The following is a 22,543-nucleotide window of genomic DNA, read 5'->3' as shown; positions in this document are numbered from 1 at the left end:
TGATGTTGTCCTATTTGCTTCATCAGGCCGTGCTCTTCAGCTCACTCTAGATCGGTTCGCAGCTGAGTGTGAAGTGGCTGGGATGGGAATCAGCACCTCCAAATCCGAGACCATGGTCCTCAGCCGGAAAAGGGTGGAGTGCCCTCTCAGGGTTGGTAGCGAGATCCTGCCCCAAGTGGAGGAGTTCAAGTATCTCAGGGTCTTGTTCACGAGTGAGGGAAGAATGGAGCGTGAGATCGATAGGCGGATCGGTGTGGCATCTGCAGTAATGCGGGCTCTGTATCGGTCTGTCGTGGTGAAAAAGGAGCTGAGCCGCAAGGTGAAGCTCTCAATTTACCAGTCGATCTATGTTCCTACCCTCACCTATGGTCATGAGCTATGGGTAGTGACCGAAAGAACGAGATCGCGAATACAAGTGGCTGAAATGAGTTTCCTCCGCAGGGTGTCCGGGCTTTCCCTTAAAGATAGTGTGAGAAGCTCAGTCATCCGGGATGGGATCAGAGTAGAGCCGCTGCTCCTCCGCATCGAGAGGAGTCAGATGAGGTGGCTTGGGCATCTGATCAGGATGCCTCCTGGACGCCTCCGCTAACCAGAAGGAGGCCCCGGGGAAGACCCAGGACACGCTGGAGGGACTATGTCTCTCGGCTGGCCTGGGAACGCCTTGGGATTCTCCCGGAAGAGCTAGAAGAAGTGGCCGGGGAGAGGGAAGTCTGGGCATCTCTGCTCAAGCTGCTGCCCCCGCGACCCAATCTCGGATAAGCGGAAGAGGATGGATGGATGGATGGATGGATGGAACTTCACATGCCTATTGACTTATAAAAGGTTTGATAGGATTCTTCCAGTTGAGGAAGGCAAGTCTGCATGCTAATAGTGTGGTGTAGGCTACAATCCATTTATCCCAATGTGCTTTAATGTCATCCAGGAGTACACCAAATATCACTGTTAAAATGATTAGGAGTGATTTTAACATTCAGGCTATCTGAGAAGTATATAAAACTTTTCGCAAAAAATTATGTTAATTTTGTACATTCTCAGTGTTTTATAAAGGTCAGCAATTGGAGTAACCTGTGTGGCCAGTTACTATTGGCTAAGGTCCCAAAGCCTCAAGTACACATCAAAAGTTCATGTCAGTTAATTACAGACAATAGCAGACTCTATCAATAATAAAAATCTAATTTCTCATTTGAAGCATTTGGCCATAATTGGCATCAGCATTTGTTATTTTAGTCATTAGACTGAACACGTGGTGTGTCTGTGACTTGGCTGTGAAGAAATACCTTTAGCTACACAGGCATAATATTTGTCAGCCCTAAATAATATTTTCATGTCATATTTGGTGCCTCTGCGTAATGTGACATAGAAATGGCAGTAGTAGACTAGGCAGTGCATGCAGAAAGTGTTTAACAGCAGTAGAGAACAGCTGAAAACTTACCTGGAGCAGAAAAGGAATCAAAACCATCAGTAATGAAAAATCACAGCTGGAACAAAACCCAGGATCATCTGACTAGGAGAAGAAACAAACTGCATGGAGTTGATCGCCAAGTGTGTATTTAAAACTTGAACAGGAGGGTCTCCCAGTGAACCAGCTGAACTCAGAAGGCACCTAAGTCAATGCAGACACAGCAATAACGATGAATTCAGAGCTAAATGTAAAGTTCAATTTGTTCTCTGCCAAGGGTACGTTGTGTTCTTTAGTATGTACAGTTTAGGTTTTCCAGCCAACAATGCAGATAGTTTCACCTGCCAAAAATGTATAGTTAATTTACAGTAGTTGGGAAAAACACACTTTGGAGGACTGCATTAGGAGGAATGGATAGACTGCATCTGGAGGAAGCTGATAGTGATTAGGAAAACGAAAAATTAGATTGACTCAGTTTGTTTAGACAATTTGGCTATTTTTGATTTGGCTTTAGTCACTCCTGTCAGCATTGTAGTCAGTGTGTGGCCAAAATCAGCAGAATTATTCAGGCACAGGGTGAGAATTGAGCCTAACAAGTTAAGTTTTAGTCCCTTTGCTCCAAGATCACCAATTTGGACACAGAACAGATACCCAGCACTCAGCAGCATTAGTATCATTGGTGAAAACAAAGTGCTCATAATTTGAGGATGTTATGGTTCAACAAGGTTCCCCTTCGGCCGGTGTACAAATGCTGTTTTTTTAATTATTTTGTCCATAATCTTTATTAGTGTTAATTATTTAGTTTCTTTATGTCACTGTGTTATGTTCTTTGTGGTTTGTTCTTTGTGTTTCCCAAGAGGTGGGGCAGAGGGTATCCTACAGTACCTTATGGTTCATTCGAATGCACTAAGGAGTTTTAAGTCTGTTTTGAGATTTTTTGTGCCTTGGATTTATTGGACTTTTGAGCATGTGTTTTTTGACTTTGCCTTGGATTTTGTATTGGAACTTTGTAAAGATTGGATTGCCTTTATTGTTATGTGCAATAACTTTTTCCTTTTGTGCCCCATGGAGCTTACTTTTGTGCATCAGAGCATTTTTGTAAAAAAATAATCTCTTTTTTTTTAAAGATTCTGTGTTTGTCCTTATATCTAGCTGAGTTATGAGGATAAATACCTCCACCTGTTGTCTTTTGGAGAATTACAGGACTCACTTTGCACTTTGTAACTCCAAGATCAAAACAGCAAAATGTTGGAAGCCAAAACCATGCTAATCCAGCAGTTAAAGTTAAATGCTTGCCAGTGGCAAAAGTATTTGACATTGATGATAAATTGGACTTTTTGCCTGATGATGAAATATCTAAAATATCGTTGCATGTTGGAACTAATGATGTATTAAAGATGAGCTTCATGGGCTTCATGTATAATGCTGTGCATGGAATTCACACTAAAACATGGTGTATGGACAAAAACAAAAATGTGTGTATGCACAAAAAAAAAATCCAGATGCATAAAACTGTGTGTAAGCAAAGTTCCATGCACTTCTCCTTTATAAATCCTGATGTGAATTTTATCCGCACATGCAAGTGCCTACATCCCCACTCTGACTCCTCCCAGAATTTTGAATATTTGAATGTGAAAATAAATGTAAAGAGCCCCTTAGAATCAGTGTTTTGTTAAAAGACAATGGTAAAAGAATGTTTAAAAAAGAAGAACATTAACAAATGCAAAGTGGATGTCCTACTCACTGAAGTGGAGGCAAGGAAACACATACAATTTGTTGGCTTAGGCAGTGGTATGAGCAACAAAAGGAAATTGATGGATTTCTACTCAAAAGTTCAAGTTCAGAAAGTTGTACAGTGCCCGAAATTAGAAAGAAATGGTTAGATGTTACAGTCGAACATAAAAAGGTGAGTGTCTGAGTGTCATATGGAAGCGTATTAGGGCCACAGAGAAGGAAAAAAAAATAACATAGGGACACAGTGAAGAAAAAAGGTCTATATCGAGATTAAAGTTGAAATGTTGACTTTAATCTTGAAATCTTCACTTTAACACCGTACTTTATTTTGTCATTAAAGTAGAAAATTATAAACTTCATCTTGAAATTCTCACAGTAAAAAAAATAAAAAAATAAAAAATTTGAGGTACTGGGAGCCTTTGTTAGATGCCAGAGTACAAACTTTACTGTACAATACCCATGGACACCAAAGTTTTAAAGATCTGTTAGTGGAGAGGAAAAAAAAATCACTAATGAGAAAGATTATAGGAGAATGGCCAGACTTGTTCAAGAGAACAGGAAAGTTAGAAATGCTCAGATAGCAACTCTTTACAATAGAACTATTCAGAAGCATTTTAAAAGTGAAGCAAGTCATCTCGCAATGGCATTCTGTTACAATTTTGGTTGACAATGATCTGTAGGATTCTCTGATTTCTGGAGAGGGTGATCAGGAGTGTTCAATGCATAGCATTATTGCATGCCTCATGCACTTCTTGAATATCCAAATTTGAAGATATGATCCAGGTTTTTTCCTTGCTTTTTTTTTTTTTGGGGGTTGGGGATCGTTAACCTTTGGTTTGATATGTAGCTCTGGGTACATGTACTCTTCTCATTTTGACACATGGCTCTAAATTTTTTTTAGAAAACTACATTCTGGTTTCACATCCTGAGCTCTGTTAATTGGATGTTTGTTTGATTACAACTCTTTAAAATTCCCCAATCCATTTAAAAAAAAATTCAAGTACCACTGCCTACAGCTTCAATACCCATATGATATTTCAAACTTAATGCCTAAAGGTTGGCGATATCACCTGGATTCACAAATCTTGTTTGGGTTGTGATATTTAGAGGAAGGGGTTTGGATATGGTATCCAAACTTAACCATCCTGCCATGTATTAAAGATACAGGCTGGCAGGGTTGTGTAATTTGGCAAAAATTCGGCTTTGATGCCAAATGAGTCAGTAGAATGTCCCAGGACACTTAAGCATTGCTGCTTACCATGAGCATCCCTTTATGGCATCATTTAATCTTATTTACGTTTTTAAAAAACCCATCACTCACAAATGGTTAGCTTCTGCCAATTTCGTAGCTATTGCTAGTATGGCTGTGCCAAGCAACATAAGAAGAAAGAAGCTAGCAATATCAAGACCATGACTTGTCACAGCTGTAGCTCTCATCCAGTTTTGTCATGCTGCTGGTGCTTGCTTAGGAGAGAAGCACACTGCCCATGTGTAAACAAAAGTAAAAACACACAAATTGATCGGACGATTCCTCATTTATGTTACATGGCCATGAAAAACATCCAATCTAGGACTATAAATGCAAGGAACTCTAATCCGATTTGGAATGATCAGATTTCTGCATCCACACAACCCTGAAAAACCTGTGTCACATTAAGTGGGAAACTCCCCAACCTCTCCCTCCCTTGGTTGAGATGGATTAAAAGTAACATTTTGCTAGAATTTCCCCAATATGAAACAGTAAGTAGTTTACCTGACTTAGCAATTGCTAAACATCCACCTGAACCCTGCAGATGTTCTTAAAGAAGATTCAAAACAATGATTTGTTTCATATATTTTGTTTTTTTATCAATTTTACACCATCAAAAACCAAGAGGCATGTTAAAGCAGGTAGCATTTGTAATGAGTACAGCAACTCACAAATCAAAAGGCACAATGTCATTTGCAAAATCTGGATTTCAAACCTACTATATATTTGTCATATGTAACAGTTGAGAAAGTCCAAGATGTTGACAGCTGGTTCTTACTTTGCTCTGACTATAAAAGACAAGTGCAAAAATGGTGCCATGAAGCAACAAATTTCACAAACCAAACCTATTGGAATTGGCCATTTAAAAAAAAAAATCAATTGCTGCATGTCCAGTCAAAACTATAGTAACATTTCTTGATGAATGTGATACCAGACTTGGATCGATTGTGGTTGAAGCTGCTTTGCTAGAATTTAAGCAATAATGACTAGCTCTGCTCAGGTCACACTGATAGTGCTACTTTAAGGTTTAATGCTTACCCCTCGGAATTCATCTATCCATTTCTTACGCTGAATGACTAAAGCCCACTCAGAAGTATTTTCCAGGAGAGTTTTGGAGCTGAGCGCTTTCAATTCCGTGGCCTTTTCAGTTACCTTAGTTTCTGAAGCTTCAGGTTCAAGCCCTCTGGCTACTGCTGTAAAGGCTTTTCCTTCACCCTGTACGGTGACAACTTTCCCTTTAATGTACACATCATAGCGACCACTGGGATACTGCTCACTTTTGGGTTGGTACACTATTCTTATGGTGCCAGTGATGGTTTTCATATTAGGATTCAAAGCTTGAATCTTCATCATGTCACCCTTATTATCTGGAGCCAAGATAACAATCCTCTTTCCTGTCACCTCAGCTAACACACGGAAGTCAATTATAGTTTCCACTTTCTTGATATTTTGGATGTCAGCAGCATATGCTTTTACTGCCTTCTGCATCTTTACTGCAGTGGGTGAGAGATCTTTCTTGTAATCTACAGGATTTTCAGTGGACACTTCTTTAGATTTTATGAAAGTATTAGCATCCACTTTCAACTTATTTTCAAGATATGTGTTAATTTTACCATTTACTTTATTTTGGGCAAATTTGACAAGATGGTTGGAGAACTTCTGCTGGAAAACCAAACTGAGCACCTCCACTAATGATCCTGCAACTTCAGCTGCCAACTCCTGTTTAAAAGCATCTAAACTTTCACGCTCACTAGTGGTCAGTGCCACTTTTTCTGCTTTTGCTGCCATGTTTTTCTCTTTAACTATCTTCTCAAGATCACCACAATATTTGCTGTTAAAGTTTTGGCACATAATGGTGACTGAAGCTACAGCATCTGTAGCCAGGGCACTCATGTAGGTTGCTTGGATGATACCCAGGGCAATTTTAAGCTTTCCCTTGGCCTCCTCAGAGGCATTACCTAGAACCTTGAACAGTGAAGAATGCAGTTTTTCCTGCCATTCCAGACCCTCTTTATTTGTTTGCAGCACAGAGTCTGCCACTTCCTTAAAAATATTCTTCATCTTCTCCTTACTAATGGTATCTGACAGCAACACATTCACTTGCATGCCATCCTTCAAGTGGGACAGAACGACAGTGTCAGCTAGAGGCTTTAATGGCTCTTGTTTCATATTCTGCTTCACCTTTTCAGTTGCATTTTCCTTGGCTGCCTTTTTAATCTCTTCTACAATGGCTTCCAGTGCTTTATCCTCCGCTTTACCTAGAACCTCAACAGCAATCTCTTTTCCAGCATATTTAAGAACATTCTTCATGTTATCCTTTAGAGCCTGCTTAAGCCCAGTCTTGATCTGTTTGCTGAGTACTTTGGGCAATGCTTTCAAATTCTTACCAATGGCTTTGATTGCAGTCATTGTTGCTTTAGCACCCTTGGCAATAACCTTGCCGATTCCAAAGCTGATCAAGGAGAGGCCAACAGAAATTGCTTTCTCAATGGCCCATGATGCCCAACTGAATTCTCCAGTTATCATGGCTTCAGCACCACTGATGCAGTCTGATATTCCTTCACCAATCAATGCCATACCAATATTGGCTAGTGTGCCACAAGAGACAGCTGTAAGAATGATTCCTCCAACAAGCTGTAGGACTCCCAGAAGGAAGATGACCAGACCTTCCCAACAGAATCTAGGTCTCTCTTTTACAGTATAGATGTTGACCAGGCCCAGTTTGTAAAACTCATACAGTTCTTGGTGAACTTCAGATTGTGCATCTGGGACGAGGGCAAAAACAGAAGTTTCTTGAACATCAGCATCCCTTCCCCTGCCTTGGATTTCTTTCAGCTTCTGCATAGCTTCTTCAATATTTTTATTGAAGAAATCTAGCACTTGGCATCTTGTCATAATGTGATTCTGAAATCTGGTGGTTTCTTCACTCTCTTTGGACTTGTTAGCTAGCTTGACCAACTGCAAGGTCACCACACATTGTTCTTTGAAATAGGCCAGAGAGTTTTTTGCTTTTTCCAAATCTTCCAGTGCTTGATTTAAGTACTTGTCTTTTGACAGCTTTATTGTGCAGTAGGCATGGCTATAGAAGGCAATGGCAGCCCAAGAGGGATCAAGAGCCATGCTTTTTTCAAACAAGCGGGCACTTACTTCAAACTTCTCATCATAGAGTTCTTTGTTTCCAAATCGGATATATTGATAGATGCTAGAACATGGAGACTCATCAGATTTGGACTGCTGCTTGGCCTTGGCGATATCAGCAGCCAAAGCAGCAAAAAGCTCATCTCTCTTCAATTTCAGTATTAGCTTGGACTTCAGCTGCAGCCATATTCCCCAGTATTCATTTAGAACAGCTACAGTTGCTTTCTCATCATCCACATTCTCAATCTCATTGTAGACAGACAGTAGGATTTCACAGTAGCGGGAAAATAACTCCTCCCGTAAGAAAATTTCTGGAAGATCGTCATCCAAGTAGTGCAACACCCGGGCCTTTGCGACCTGATCTCTGATCCTTTTTACTGCACCAAGACTGTTAGCTTCCCGGAGGTATTCTGGCATATGGTTAGTGCACACAATCAGCTGTGCTGAGCCGGGCTTTCCCTTTCGAGCTGTGCGGCCAAAAGCCTGAAGTTCCACTCTTTCATTCTGGGAAAGGAAGGTGAGAACCACAAAGAGTCCTCCACTGTTATTGACATCTCCAGACACTTTGATGTCTGTTCCTCTGCCAGCCAAATTGGTGGCAACAATCACATCACCAGGTGCCAACTCTGCATCTAAAATTTTTGCATTGTCATTGTCACTGCGAATATAGAGCTTTAACTGGCCACGCACATAAGGTTTCAGAGCCTTTTCAATTTTAATAGCTCGGCCAATGCTCTCACAGATCACTAGTGCAGCTCTGCCTTTTCCTGTTGAACTAGGAGAGATCTGTTCCTGAACTGTAGCACATATTTTTCTCCTCCATTCCTCAGAAGTGTTTGTCATCTCTCCTTGGACTTCAAATAACTTTCTTCTGTTAAATGTTGGTATACGGCAAGCGGTGAGATTTGGGTAGAGTTTGGACAGAAACTCAATATCTGCATCGGTGCCCAGAGTCCCTGTTGTGCCATAGACCTGGTTTTGATATTTCTTGAAGAAAGAGACATTGGAGATGAAATTGGTGATTGTGGACATGGTACTGACCTTTGTCTGATGCTTCATTTCTAGAAACTGCTGAAGGCCATCTCCCCATTTCTTGTTAAGTTCAATAATGCCAGTAGATTTGAAGTCCACTGGCAGGATGCAATCACCTTTGACAAGATATTCCCTGTCTGGCTGCAGCTTAATTGCTAAAAATGCATTTTCTACCCACGTCTCCATTTTTGTTTCTACTAGGTCACGTAGAAAGCCTGGAATGCTATGTTTCTCAGGGTTGTTTGTACAGGGTGTGAACTGAAGATGTTCCAATACATAACTGCGAACCGGCTCCCAGAGTTGCTGGTCAGAATCTGAAAGCAAACAGCAGAGTCCATTGTCCAGAACCAGGAAAGGAAGTCCTGGAGTGCTGTCATCAGTAGTCAGTTGAAGTATGCCATTTGCATCTTGAGTATATGTTGAAAAGTGATAGGGAACGTAATCTTCCAAGACACGGAAAAATTTCAATATGGTGCTCTGAGTTATGGTTTTGAGCTTTTCTGTTAATTTGTCTTTGTCACTGGCTCCTACCTCCTCTGAAAATCCAGATGGAACAAGGCCACTCACTTCGGCAATTTCCAAAATGTCAATTGGTTCTTCTAGGCCCAAGTCATCTCCACTTAGACAATCAAATATGCCTTTGTAAAAGGGCACAGGAGGGCCTCGAATAAATACTTTGTTCTCTGTAGCAACCAAACCGTGTTGGTTCACCACACTCCAGATCATTGCCAAAATTGTGTTGAGGTGCTGAAGGCTTATCATGTCACTTGACAAGTAAGTGAGCTGTACTCCTCGATCCAGCAGCAAAGAATCCACTTCATCCACAATGATACATTGAAACTGACGATTACCTCTGACCTGTTTCAATTCAAAGGTCTGGCGTAGATAGTCGGCTGCGAAGGTCTCCACGGTCCCATAGACAATATCAGCTTTGTAACAAATGGCTCGCTCTTCATCCTTATTTTTGTTAGTGTTTGTATCTACTGTAATGTTGAAGAATTTATAAAAGGGACTCCAATCTTCTGCATCTCGTTCACAGAGCACAGAAGAACTAGAAACAACATCCACTTGCTGTCCCATCAACACTCGCATGGCTGCAAACATGGCTATAATGCAAGATTTCCCTTCTCCGGTGCCAACCTCCAGTAACTTGCTGTATTCTGACAGGGCCAGCAGACACCAGGTGACCATTTGCGTCACCCTGGGAAAATATTTATTCATTTTATAAACTCCCTTGCAGAGAGTGAATAAAATCTTTTCAAGGTCATCCACATTTTTACTTGCACTCAGGGAGCCTTTTGGTATATTTTCAAGTATGTCACGTTCACTCACTTGGAGGGCAGCAATTCTTTTTTGTACACCCGAAACAATGCAGCGCACCTTGTCAAGAGTTTGAATGTCAATGCGTCCCGACTTTTTAATTTCCTCCAGAACAGTATCAGGCGACTTTTCTGGTTCTTTTCTCAAGTCCTTTTGAAATTCTTCATACAGATTCTCTGTACCAAGGTGGTCACTGATCTTCTTTCCATCTTCATCCTGCCAGGTTGGAGGGACACGGTAGACTTCAATCAGATGGAGCACTTTTGTGAGGAGGACAGGATCACTGCAACGGCTTACCAATTCATACATAAAATCCATAGCTTCATTTGGCTTCCAAAGACCAGACTGGACAATCCTCAGAAGTCTACAGTTCAATTCAGAGTAAGCTTCCTCATTATAGGAATGGGTTGCTGTGGTTAGCAAGACCTCATAGCACTTCTTCTCCACACTTGTGATATCTTGTCCATATTTTGGCTCATTGACTTCCCTCAGGCACTTTTGGAGAACTTCTAGAAATTTCAAGAGAAAGACTTCCTCTGCTGGAAGATTCTCCATCTTGGTCATCAGCTTAATAATCTTTACAACACGGCAGTCAACATTTTCCATCATACTTTTATATGCTCGAAGCAAAGCTTGTGTAAAACAAAAGATGTCAGTTACATTTTCAGCAGCATTGTTAATCATCTCCACAAGGTACTGAGCTTGGTTGGCAATGCTCTCCTGTAGACGGTCTTCCATCTTGAGATATGCAAGTATAAATTCTGTTATCAGTACTTGAGTATGGACAAGAGTAAGTCTGCTTGGAGGTTTTGAAGGCCACTCTTGGAATAGTAATGTATCCAGAGATTTGGAAAGGCTGTCCACCTGTTGTGGGGTAAGTGTAGCCAGTGTTATATTAGAAAGGTGTACTCCACTCTTGGTAGACAAGAGATCAAGAAGATTTTGATCTTCAGCATCATGTTTTCCAAGGTCAACCTTGATCTTTTCAAATTCATCAAATCGGCTCACTACAACATCTGTTGTGGTTTTCTCTTCCATTTTCTCTCGAAATAAGTTTCCCTCCTTTTTAGATTTAGCCTTTGCATCCTTAAAGGTTTGATCCAGCCTCTCTTGCAGCTCCCGCTTTTCCTTTTCTTCAGCTTCCCTCTTTTGTCTTTCCTCCTCCTCTCTCCTTCTCTTGTCTTCTTCTTCTCTTTTTTTTCTCTCTTCTTCAGCCAGTCTTTTTCTCTCTTCCTCTTCTCTTCTTTGTCTCTCCTCCTCCTCTCTTTTTTGCTTTTCTGCTGCCTCTCTTCTCTGCCTCTCTTCCTCTTCCTGTTTTCTCCTTTGCTCCTCTGCTGCTCTCCTTTGCCTTTCCTCTTCCTCCCTTCTCTTCTTCTCTTCTTCCTCCCTTCTCCGCCTCTCTTCTTCCTCCTTTCTCCGCCTCTCTTCTTCCTCCCTTTTCCGCCTCTCTTCTTCCTCCCTTGCTAACCGCTCTCTTATTGGTCGATAGAAGCAGTCAGGGCACTTGTATTGATTGTCTGCCCCAATTTCTCTATAATATTGGCCTCCATTATAAACATAGACCCATACTTCCTCCTTGACTTCCTTGGTAAAGTTGTCAAATGAGGTGCAAGGAGGAAGCCCTGCACCACAAATGCAACACTTACATCCATTACATTCAGATGGCTTGTTTCCCATTGTCAATTTTCAGACTAATTAGCCCCAACCAGGAGACTTGAAATGAGTCAATTTCTTTCTGTTAAAAAAAAAAAGGAAACAAAAATTAATGGTTAGATGCAGCAGTTGAGATAAAGAAAAAAAAAAACACACCAAAGGAATACATCCCAATTACTAGATAAGTTTAGTCTTTCCTTTAGTTGTAGAAATCATCCTGGACCTGCCTACTACACTTTCTTAAAGTAGTGCACTTCAAGATACCTTGTGACAGAGTTGGAATGAGTGGAAAAAAAAAATCTGCCTCAAAATAAAATTGTCTGAAAAATAACTGAACATTATCTGACTGAGTCAGAGATGATATCCAGGTCTAAGCAGACAGATAGAAAATTTATACATGATGCAGTTTGCTGAATCAAAAAGCCTCCCATGGACAAACATCCACCTTTGATATTGTTGGTTTTCAGTAATTTCTCTAGGACTATATACAATAAAATGGAGTCTCACTCATCCCACAATACAAAAAGTGAATGAGGCTTTAGGAACCAGCATTCCTAGTTTTGCACTCACACAAAACACTCCAAGCCACACTTTTAGATAGAAGTATATTCTGAAAATTGAGAGAATGTGGAAGAAACCCACATACATACCCCACCACATGTACAGAATATATTTACTTTAGAAAAGTAAATACTCTCAAAATATCAATTCTGCGATTGATGCTTTTCAGGTACAATGAACAGGTTAAGAGTGTAATTCACTTTCACATAGAGTCCATAAATTAGAAAAGGAAAACCAAAACAAAGCAGTCTTATTGGATTTCAGCTTGTAGTTCTTACTGTACACTTCTAGCAAAAGGCTCCTCAAACACAATAAGCACCTAAAAACCCTTTGTAATTATCTAGGATTTTTAAAAATGTTATATTTGAAAGACCCCACTTTACCTACCCCCCACCCCACTTCCTGCCATAGGATTTTGCAAAATTTACAGAAGAGCTCCAATACACAGGCAAATCCAGTTTGTTGTTACGTAATGAAGCGGTCTGTCTTGTCCAAGAGGTAAGAATGTAAAAGTTCTGTAATAGGCAGGGATGTTCTGCACTGTGGTAACATCACTCCATGAGAGTTCCACTAAACAAGCCTTTTTAAAAGGCAAGTTCAGTTAGACATTTTCATCTCACTTGGAGTAGTAGCAAAAGGAGTAAAAACCCAGATGCTATTATGAACAATGCTGCACATTCTCTGTACAGTAATGTCTTTATAAATTAGTCCCTGTGAGTACTCTTTTGGCAAGTCAGAAGCTTCCTTTCTTGTAACGATTCTGGTGTGCATTTGTCAGTCCTATTTATTGAACTTCTGTAAAAAGCCAAGTTTCTTCTTGGGGACAAAGTGCGATTTACAAAAATCATATACAGGTAATAGTGTCACTGCTACCACTGCACCAACAACTTCACAATGCATCTTACATTGCACTGTGGCATAGCGAGTCCACAGCTCTTAGCAAAAGCCACTTTTAAATAAATAATCACTGCACTCACGGTGTAGCGAGGGGGCGTGGTAGTGTGGCTGAAGCAGTTCCCGGGTGGATTCGTGCTGAGGACGTTTCTCACCTAAGTGCACAGGTGAGGGACGGTCTGCTCCGTAATTGTTCCCGGGAACTGTTAATTGCCACAGCTGCCACGTCCATTATAAAGAGAAGCCTGAGCCGGCTAAGGAGAACAAAAAAGAAAAGAGAAGGAAACGAAGGTTGCAGAAGGAATGCAGGAAGTGAGAGAGAGAGAGAAAGCCGGTGTGGGAGAGCAAGCGAGCAAGGGAAGGCTCGCATGCAGCTGTGCAGGCAGCCTGGGTGTTTGGCCGACACCCTGGGCGTAGTAGATGTGGTTGCTCCCGCAGAGTTTGTTTTTATGAAGGACGGGAGTGACCGGAAGGCGGATGACTCTCCGCGGAAGGCGGATGTGGTGTCCCCAGCGTGAAAGCCTTGGTCGCTGGGGAATCTCAAGTCGTTGTCCGGAGGATCCTACCGGAGCCAAGGGTTGGTGAGATAATCCTGACAGCAGAAGCAGGCACAGAGAAGGTCAGCTGCAAGTAGGGTGACTCCCCTATTGAAAAGCCCAGACGGGGGTAGCAGGGGAGTCGCAGGTATTAAGGCACCGGGCTTCTTGTTGTTGGTTTTTAAAAGACTGCTTCCTGTTATATTTTAACCTCATTATTTTTAAGACTTTGCTATTGTTTTAAACCTCCATGTTTGTTTTATTATGGATTTATTTAATGAAGACTTTTGAATGCACTGCACTTATTTATTTGAACACTTGTTTTTGTGTTGATTGTTTTTAAATAGAAGCACTTTGCACATCATCCCCTTGCTATGTTGTTGCCTCACTGTCTAGCTCATTGGTAACATTATCGATGGTGTTGGGTTCAAGGGCTCCTGAACAGTGGATGGGAACATGGAGCAGAACCTGTATCGTCACATGCACAGGTATATCTACATGCAGAAAAAACAAAGTCACTGCAGACTAGATTTAAGGCACAAATTTCTACAGTGCATACTCAGTTCTTGGCTGAAATGTGGGTACCTCACTTAACTAAGCCAGAGAAAACTACATGGCCATCATATTTAGTAAAAATACTGTCCAGATCATGGTCTATGACCACGTACAAGTTTGTATATCATTTTTATTCTCATTGGGCACTGTGAACTTCAGACTGAGCATAGTCAATCAATTGTACTTTGTAATGACAAACTAATATAGTGGTTATACTTTAAAAAAAAACTTTTGCACTTAAAAACCAAGTACAATTCACTTCACAATCTACTTTAGTAAGGAAAGCAAATCTAAGTATCTTTCCACCACTGTGTATTTTGATACTTTGGTTCTACCTTGATTCTATTATTTGATACCTTTGGTTCTATCATTATTCTAGATCCGGCGCCGCCGCAAGTGGCAGCCATTCCAGCAGCTCCATGTATGACTTTATCTTTTTACCTTTTTTCTACCTTTTTCTCTATTTCACTGATCACTCCTGCCGATTTTTTATGTGGACTTGTTCCCTGGACACCTTTTACTACTTGGTCATGGATTTTTACACATCGAGACTCGTCTATTCAAGTAGTCAACTTCAAGCGCTGAGAACAAATGCCCACGCCGGTGTGGTTCCCTATTTACCTGACGAGGTAAGAAGACGGTATCGCAGCAGGAGAGCCGGTGCTAAGATAAAAGCCAAGCATTTAGCGAGAAAGTGGCGCTACAAACCTTCAGTGCCTTCTGTGATCCTGGGAAATATGAACTCACTACCAAATAAGATCGACGAACTGGCTGCGCTGGTGAAAAATGTAAGGACCTACAGAGAATGCAGTTTGCTGTGTTTTAGTGAAACGTGGCTAACAGCCATCCCAGATGCTAACATGGAGCTACCCGGGTTTAGCACAGTTAGAGCGGACAGAGACGCAAATACCAGCGGAAAGCAGAAAGAAGGAGGAGTCGCTCTCTATGTCAATAGAAAGTGGTGCAACTCTGGACATGTAAACGTTAAAATCTCCACTTGCTGCAGGGAAATCGAACTGTTGGCCGTAAGTTTGTGTCCCTATTACTTGCCCAGAGAGTTTGGACACGTCATTGTTGTTAGTGTTTACATCCCTCCTCGGGCGGACGTGGACATAGCGGGTGACATCGTCCATTCCGAGGTTGCTAAGTTACAAACACAGCACCCTGAGGCACTAATCGCTGGAGACTTTAACCATGTGACACTGGAGAAAACATTACCTGCCTTCTCCCAGTATGTGGATTGTAACACCCGGGGAAATAGGACTATCAAACTACTGTATGCAAACGTTAAAGACGCCTACAGCGCCACCCCGCTGCCTGCGCTCAGGAAAGCAGATCATAACCTGGTTCTGCTTCAGCCTCACTACAAACCAAGAGTGAGGGAGCTACCTACAACCACACGCTCATTCAGGAAGTGGTCCCCTGAGGCAGAGCAGGCTCTGAGAGACTGAATTGGAACTACAGACTGGGATATCCTGCAGGGGTCACATAGTGAGAACATTGAGGAGGTTATTGACTGCACTACTGACTACATCAACTTCTGTATGGACATTGTAGTTCCAGTAAGAACCGTACGCTGCTATGCTAACAACAAGCCATGGATTACAAGTGACATCAAGGGCCTTTTGAACCAGAAGAAAAGGGCTTTTAAAGGCAGTGATCAGCATGAGCTCAAGCGCGTGCAGAAGGAACTCCGAGTCCAGCTCAGGGCGGCGAAGGAGCAGTACAGGAGAAAGCTAGAGCAGAAGTTGCAGAATGACAGCATGAAGAAAGTGTGGGATGGGATGAAGATAATCACTGGCTGCAGATCGAAGCGGGGTGCCACCACTGAGAGACGTGGAAACAGCAAACCAGATGAACAACTTCAACAGGTTTGACCAACCTAACCCACTCTCACCTCGGAGTACTGCACCCTCCACTCATCCTTCTGCTGATGCCAGCATAGGAGAGAGTTTCCCCCCACCCACAATTACAGCAGCCCAGGTAAGCAGAGAGCTGAGGAGACTTTGTGCCAGCAAAGCAGTGGGTCCAGATGGAGTATCACCAAGACTGCTGAAAGCCTGTGTGCTGGAACAGGGGAGTCCTCTACAGAGCATCTTCAACCTGAGCCTGGAACAGGGGAGAGTCCCGAGGCTTTGGAAAACATCTTGCATCACCCCAGTCCCAAAGGTATCACGTCCTAGTGAGCTGAATGACTTCCGGCCTGTCGCTCTGACGTCACATGTGATGAAAACCATGGAGCGGCTGCTGCTTCACCAGCTGAGGCCACAGGTCCACCACGCCCTCGACCCTCTGCAGTTCGCATACCAGGAGAAGGTAGGAGTGGAGGATGCCATCATCTAAATGCTACACCGATCACTCTCCCACTTGGACAGAGGCAGTGGTGCTGTAAGAATTATGTTTCTGGACTTCTCTAGCACCTTCAACACCTTCCAACCTCTGCTCCTTAGGGACAAGCTGACCGAGATGGGAGTAGATTCATACCTGGTGGCATGGATCGTGGATTATCTTAAAGACAGACCTCAGTATGTGTGTCTCGGGAACTGCAGGTCTGACATTGAGGTCAGCAACACAGGAGCGCCGCAGGGGACTGTACTTTCTCCGGTCCTGTTCAGCCTATATACATTGGACTTCCAATACAACTCAGAGTCCTGCCACGTGCAAAAGTTTCCAGACGACACTGCTATCGTGGGCTGCATCAGGAGTGGGCAGGAGGAGGAGTATAGGAAACTAATCAAAGACTTTGTTAAATGGTACGACTCAAACCACCTACAACTGAATACCAGCAAAACCAAAGAGCTGGTGGTGGATTTTAGCAGGCCCAGGCCCCTCAAGGACCCCGTGATCATCAGAGGTGACGGTGTGCAGAGGGTGCAGACCTATAAATACCTGGGAGTGCAGCTGATGATAAATTGGACTGGACTGCCAATACTGATGCGCTGTGTAAGAGGACAGAGCCGACTATACTTCCTTAGAAGGCTGGCGTCCTTCAACATCTGCAATAAGATGCTGCAGATGTTCTATTAGACAGTTGTGGCGAGCGCCCTCTTCTACGCAGTGGTGTGCTGGGGAGGCAGCATAAAGGAGAGGGATGCCTCACACCTGGACAAACTGGTGAGGAAGGCAGGCTCTATTGTAGGCATGGAGTTGGACAGTTTGACATATGTGGCAGAGCAACGGGCACTGAGCAGGCTCCTGTCAATCATGGAGAATCCACTGCATCCACTAAACAGTGTCATCTCCAGACAGAGGAGCAGCTTCAGCGACAGACTGCTGTCACTGTCCTGCTCCACTGACAGACTGAGGAGATCGTTCCTTCCCCACACTATGCGACTCTTCAATTCCACCCGGGGGCTGTGGAACGTTATTATACAAAACTATAGTCTGTCTGTTATACCTTCATTGTTGCAACTCTTTAATTTAATATTGTTCTTTATCAGTATGCTGCTGCTGGAGTATGTGAATTTCCCCTTGAGATTAATAAAGTATCTATCTATCTATCTACCTGCTGCTTTAGAAATCCATCAACCACTACCCATTTTGATCCATTTGTTTACAGTCAATAATTCTACATACTACAGGTTTATCTTTCCTTGATATTTGTCTATTAAGCTTCACTGAATTTAAAACTTTATTTAAGACAACTATGTCACATGTACTGTATCTGCCCAATAGCTCCTTCCAAACCTAGTACACCAAGGCTAGTTAACCCCACCCCCCCCCTTTCTCCACAGCATATTATTTATTTTCATAATGAAAAATCTCAACCAGAAACCTTTTCAAATTGTGAAAGGTGACCATAACCAAGCAGGAGCAACCACACACACACACACATCCAAAATTAAACATTCTGGTTGGTCATTAAACAAAATTCATATTCTACAGACTAATCCTTCAATAGGAGCCATATTTCACCTACTACTGTACATCATTCTCTTGCCTGTAACTCCTAATAAAGCAGAGTCACTTTCCACACCAGATTCTTTATGTTCAAACATTACTCACTGTATAATTGATCTCCCAATAAAATTTGTTCACAAAACATTACACAAACCGCTTATCAGTCCAAAAATCTTAGTTACTGCATTTCTTACCAAAAAAAATTATCCATAGGAATATGAATTATAAATAGTACAGTGTCTTAGATTGAAAATGGTAGGATGGTGTTCTCATACAGACCTTCAAAAGGTGACAATGATAAAATGGCTAATGCCAACAACTGAAATCCTGACTTCGAGCCGCACATGTGTGTGTGTGTGTGTGTGTGTGTGTGTCAGGAAACAAGCAGTGGAGATTACGTATTCATTTTTCTCCTCAAGTATTATTACTCCAGGCACTGGGAGTGGAGGATAGCCGTGGTTGAGTCAACAACCAAAATACAGTGCACTGAGATGTGGCATACTAAAAAAGGCCACAACTTTATATTAATGTAATAAATCACATGTTGCTAGGTGGGAAACAATTTGTTCCTTTTGTAGGGTGGACCATGAAAACCGATTGTGGACTGGAGCAGTAATCGGTAGGAACGTTTCACACTGAAGTGGTTCTGTTGAGGTTGTATTAAGGGAACAAACTTCTGGCCGCCCCTCAGACATGACTTGGGGGACGGACTTAAAGCCATGTGACCTCAGTGCTGCTCCACTTTACTTTTTCCACAGACAGTAGACTTCAGGGCTAAAGATTCAGATTACATCACCATTGAAGGTCAGCGGAGTTCAGTTCCAGACCTGCTTAATGCAGCTCACCCTCTGGTGTAGGCAAAGCTTACATACACTTCGGGATTTGCCGCTTTGGCCCAGTTGTCTGGCCCATAACAGAGATTAACAGAACTTTAAGTGGGGCTTTGGAAAACCCTGGTAAAAAGTAGCTTTAACATTGCATACATCCCTCATGATCAGCCATTTAAGGAGAGAGAGAGAATACATGAATTAAAATTCTAAGAGGTGCAATTTTAATGTAGTTTTTCTACCTAGACTTCAAAGTACTACATTGCTTAAAACTCTGAAGCTATGATTATAAAAAAAACTCACCTGCAAACAGGACTTTTGTCATCTGCCCTCCATCTAGAAGGGACTGTGAAAGTTTTTTGTAAACATATTTGTTCCTTGGGGCATGTGGGATTCGTTTCACTTCACCACCGATATACTTGAGATCACAGCAAACAGCTTTATCCTCCATAATTTAAACACTGCAGGATTGCGCAATAAGAGGCTACTGGAGGCTGTGGCAAACACACGCAAGGTGGCGTCACTAGTTTTTTTGGTCTAGTAGTAGTGGCACCTAAAGGTCTTTACCAATGACTGAAGCGAGGGATATTACATCTATAACTTACAGTGGGGGAGAAAAAAAAAAAAAAAACAGTCACTGCCTTCAAAATTTTAGGTGTTTTACAGATTGGAGGATGCCAAATCTGGCAACAGAATGTACATCACATCCAGTCAGAGATATGGATGTTTAAAACTGAAGACATTTTAAATTAGTCGTGAAAAACTAACTTAAAATTGTTTTAAATATTAGTCATTCAGTATTTCTATCCTCTGGAAGTGTTTCACAGTGTAAATGACCAAAAGAGGTCTGTTTACAGACCACAGAAGTGGAGAAAGTCTATATACCTCTCCGATTACTAAAAGTAAATTTTGCTGCCTCAGTAAAGGGAAATGTCAACACAATGGATCAAACAGACCTTACATATCTTTTTTTTTTTTTTAAAGTAACCCCCACACACAACCAACTGAAAGCAAAAAAAGAGAGGCAAATACTTCATATTTAATAGTTTCCACCTCAGATAGTGTTAAGGATGGAAACTGATTTTTTTCAGCTTAAAATAAGTTTCAAAATTTTCTTCAGAGCACACCTAAATCTTTAATACAATGTTGTCTGGAGAAAGGTTATTGCAGACCAGGGACCAGTCATGAACTTAATTTACATAATCTTAGCAAGTTGGGAGCAGTGTGACCTTCAGCTGTGTAGTGTGACATATATACTGTGTAGTGGTTTAGTCCAACTTCGCTCAGTATTGCCTTAAGTCATCAGAGCAATCTTGTGTGCAAAAGCAAACAGCCACAGCTCATCCAGAAGCAATACAGCAATAAGGAATGTGGGTGTTTTGGATCACACAAACAGAAGATACTCATCTACCTGATGACTTTATATGCAGAAGGTTTGGGGTTTCAGAGACTGAGATTGTATCTGAAATTGCTGCACAGTGACCAACTCAATCAGGCAGTACAAACAGGAAGTCAGAAAAATTAGGTGATCTTGCAATATTTTGAAAATGTGAATCTGCTGGAATGCCATTACACGGGTGGGTAACTGAACATCCTGACTGACAAGATCATCAACTTTTACCACCCCTCCAACTATGTAGTCCTGTTATGAAACATTGGCTTAATACAAGTGTATACACATACATCTGCAATGTCTCTTGGTTGAAAATAATTAAAAACACCGAATACAGATGCTCGTAAACTGAGGTGAGAAAAAAAGTCAGCCCTTGGGACAAAAAAGGTAGTTGGTTTCATGTGCAGAAGTAATACATACTAATTAAAAAGGCTGGAGCAAAAATCTGTAGCCACTGTAGCATCCAGAATCTGAGTTTGGCACTCCCAGCTCTAAAACAGCATCACCTTTCTAAAGGAGGTTGTGGATTCCCCTCCACATAATTTAAGGGACCACTAAATCATAATGGGATGAGTTTCTCAATTCTTAGCCAAAAACTATCAGGTTACGGTTGAAAAGAAAGTCAACCCATAATGCAAGATCAAGGAAGGATACACTAAAAAGCCTTCAAAGACCTATAAACTGTGGTTTTAAAATTATCCAGAATTGTGGTGCTTTGTGCCAGGCTGGTGAAGGAAAGGTTTGTCTTTTTATGCCCACATAAGCGAAGACACCTGTCCAGTTGCACTCTTATGTATTTACAGTGATAAAGCACAAAGGCCCATCAACTACTGACTCGCATCTCTTTATCATGCAAGACAATCTCATTCTAGTAGATCTGTCACTAATTACTTGCGCTGGTTATTATTACTTTAGTTACTTTGGCAATTCTCCACCACTCACCCCTTGCTGTGTACCAATGACTTTTTTAAAATACAATGCAATGTGACTGAAAGCCCACAATGTTTTGACAATTTTTCTCCCTGCAACTTTTAACACTTAAGAGTTACATTTTAATACAAATGCTATCCAAAATGTTTATCGCTTAAAACATTTTTAATTCAAAATAGATTACTATGAAATCAAGTATTTTATTCGGTATACATTGTGATACTCAAAGTCAACAATTAAGAACCTTTAAAGTTGATGTTCTAAAAATGTTGCTTAAATTAGAAATTGATAAAGTTTGAAAAAGCATTTGTATCATAGAAGATACTGATCTGCATTAAAAGTTCTTTAAAAGACCAGTAGTGTATAATGCAATAAAAATACATCTTGTGATAGTGGGGGGAAAAAAAAAGAAAAAAAAAAAAAGGTGTTTACTCCGTTGAAAAGCTGTCACACAGTCATATCACATTCTCAGGTGACAAGATCAGCAACTACACACACACAGCCTCTGAATTAAACATAAAAATTAGAAAAGCAGTTTAAAAAAAATTAGACAGATGGTCTAGACAAGGGTTTAAAATTAAGATCTTAAAGGAACAAAAAAGTGTATTCCAGCAATTTCATTAAATTAGTAATGAATTAATGCTGTAGATGGACGAAATACCTGTAGCCACTATAATTTAAGTCTGGCACCCCCTGCTCTAAAACAGCACCAGTTTGTTAAATTTTAGCCTACCTCGGGTGAATCTGGTTTCAAGCAGCTTCTTCAGCAGACTGATGTGCCTTTATTTCCTTATCAGAACAATACCTCAAAGTGCTATAAAAAGAAAACAGGAAAAAAGTAGAATTTAGACTTAACCAGATGATGTATGCCCTGCTGAAATGTGAGCAATATTTTCCTCCTATACAAGAACTAAATAGATTCACGAAGGTTAGTGAGAAAAAATAAAATGCAGTTGGGACTGAAATTCCTAAGCTGGATCAGAGCTGTTGGCTTTTGTTCAGCCAGCCTTATTTTAAGGCCTATATAAAATCAATTTGGATGGATGTGCAAGTACACATCAGACTGGTGTTTACCTGAATTATGCACATCTATCATATTTGATACTGGAGAGGAACAACTTTTCCAATACTGTATCTACATTTCAAGAGATAAAATATTTTACATTCTTTCCATAGGGGCACAACATTAACCCAATAGATAGATAGATAGATAGATAGATAGATAGATAGATAGATAGATAGATAGATAGATAGATAGATAGATAGATAGATAGATAGATAGATAGATAGATAGATAGATAGATAGATAGATAGATAGATAGATACTTTATTAATCCCAAGGGGAAATTCACATACTCCAGCAGCACCTTACTGATACAAAAAACAATATCAAATTAAAGATTGATAATAATGCAGGTAAAA

General features: G+C 41.2%; 2 protein-coding genes and 2 long non-coding RNA genes across 6 annotated transcripts in view; 2 read left to right on the top strand and 2 right to left on the bottom strand.

The window, feature by feature from the left end:
- Nucleotides 1-7,150, top strand: part of LOC127529123 (uncharacterized) — a 32,359-nt gene extending 25,209 nt beyond the window's left edge. The window contains exon 2 of the long non-coding RNA XR_007935806.1: nucleotides 7,067-7,150. This is a non-coding gene — a long non-coding RNA (uncharacterized LOC127529123). The remainder of the gene's footprint in view (nucleotides 1-7,066) is intronic.
- Nucleotides 1-22,543, bottom strand: part of LOC114657229 (uncharacterized) — a 454,729-nt gene that overhangs the window by 99,474 nt on the left and 332,712 nt on the right. The window lies entirely within an intron of this gene.
- Nucleotides 1-22,543, top strand: part of LOC127529118 (uncharacterized) — a 430,004-nt gene that overhangs the window by 99,064 nt on the left and 308,397 nt on the right. The gene's annotated exons all lie outside the window — the stretch shown is intronic.
- Nucleotides 1-22,543, bottom strand: part of LOC127529112 (uncharacterized) — a 740,943-nt gene that overhangs the window by 521,393 nt on the left and 197,007 nt on the right. The window contains exon 4 of the mRNA XM_051931632.1: nucleotides 8,562-8,668. Coding sequence (XP_051787592.1) covers nucleotides 8,562-8,668 — 107 coding nt within the window. The remainder of the gene's footprint in view (nucleotides 1-8,561; nucleotides 8,669-22,543) is intronic.

This window comes from Erpetoichthys calabaricus, chromosome 9, assembly GCF_900747795.2.
Source record: "Erpetoichthys calabaricus chromosome 9, fErpCal1.3, whole genome shotgun sequence".
In the NCBI taxonomy this organism is placed as follows: domain Eukaryota; kingdom Metazoa; phylum Chordata; class Cladistia; order Polypteriformes; family Polypteridae; genus Erpetoichthys; species Erpetoichthys calabaricus.
The sequence above is the reverse complement of the archived record's forward strand: the minus strand, read 5'-3'. Positions and strand labels throughout refer to the sequence as shown.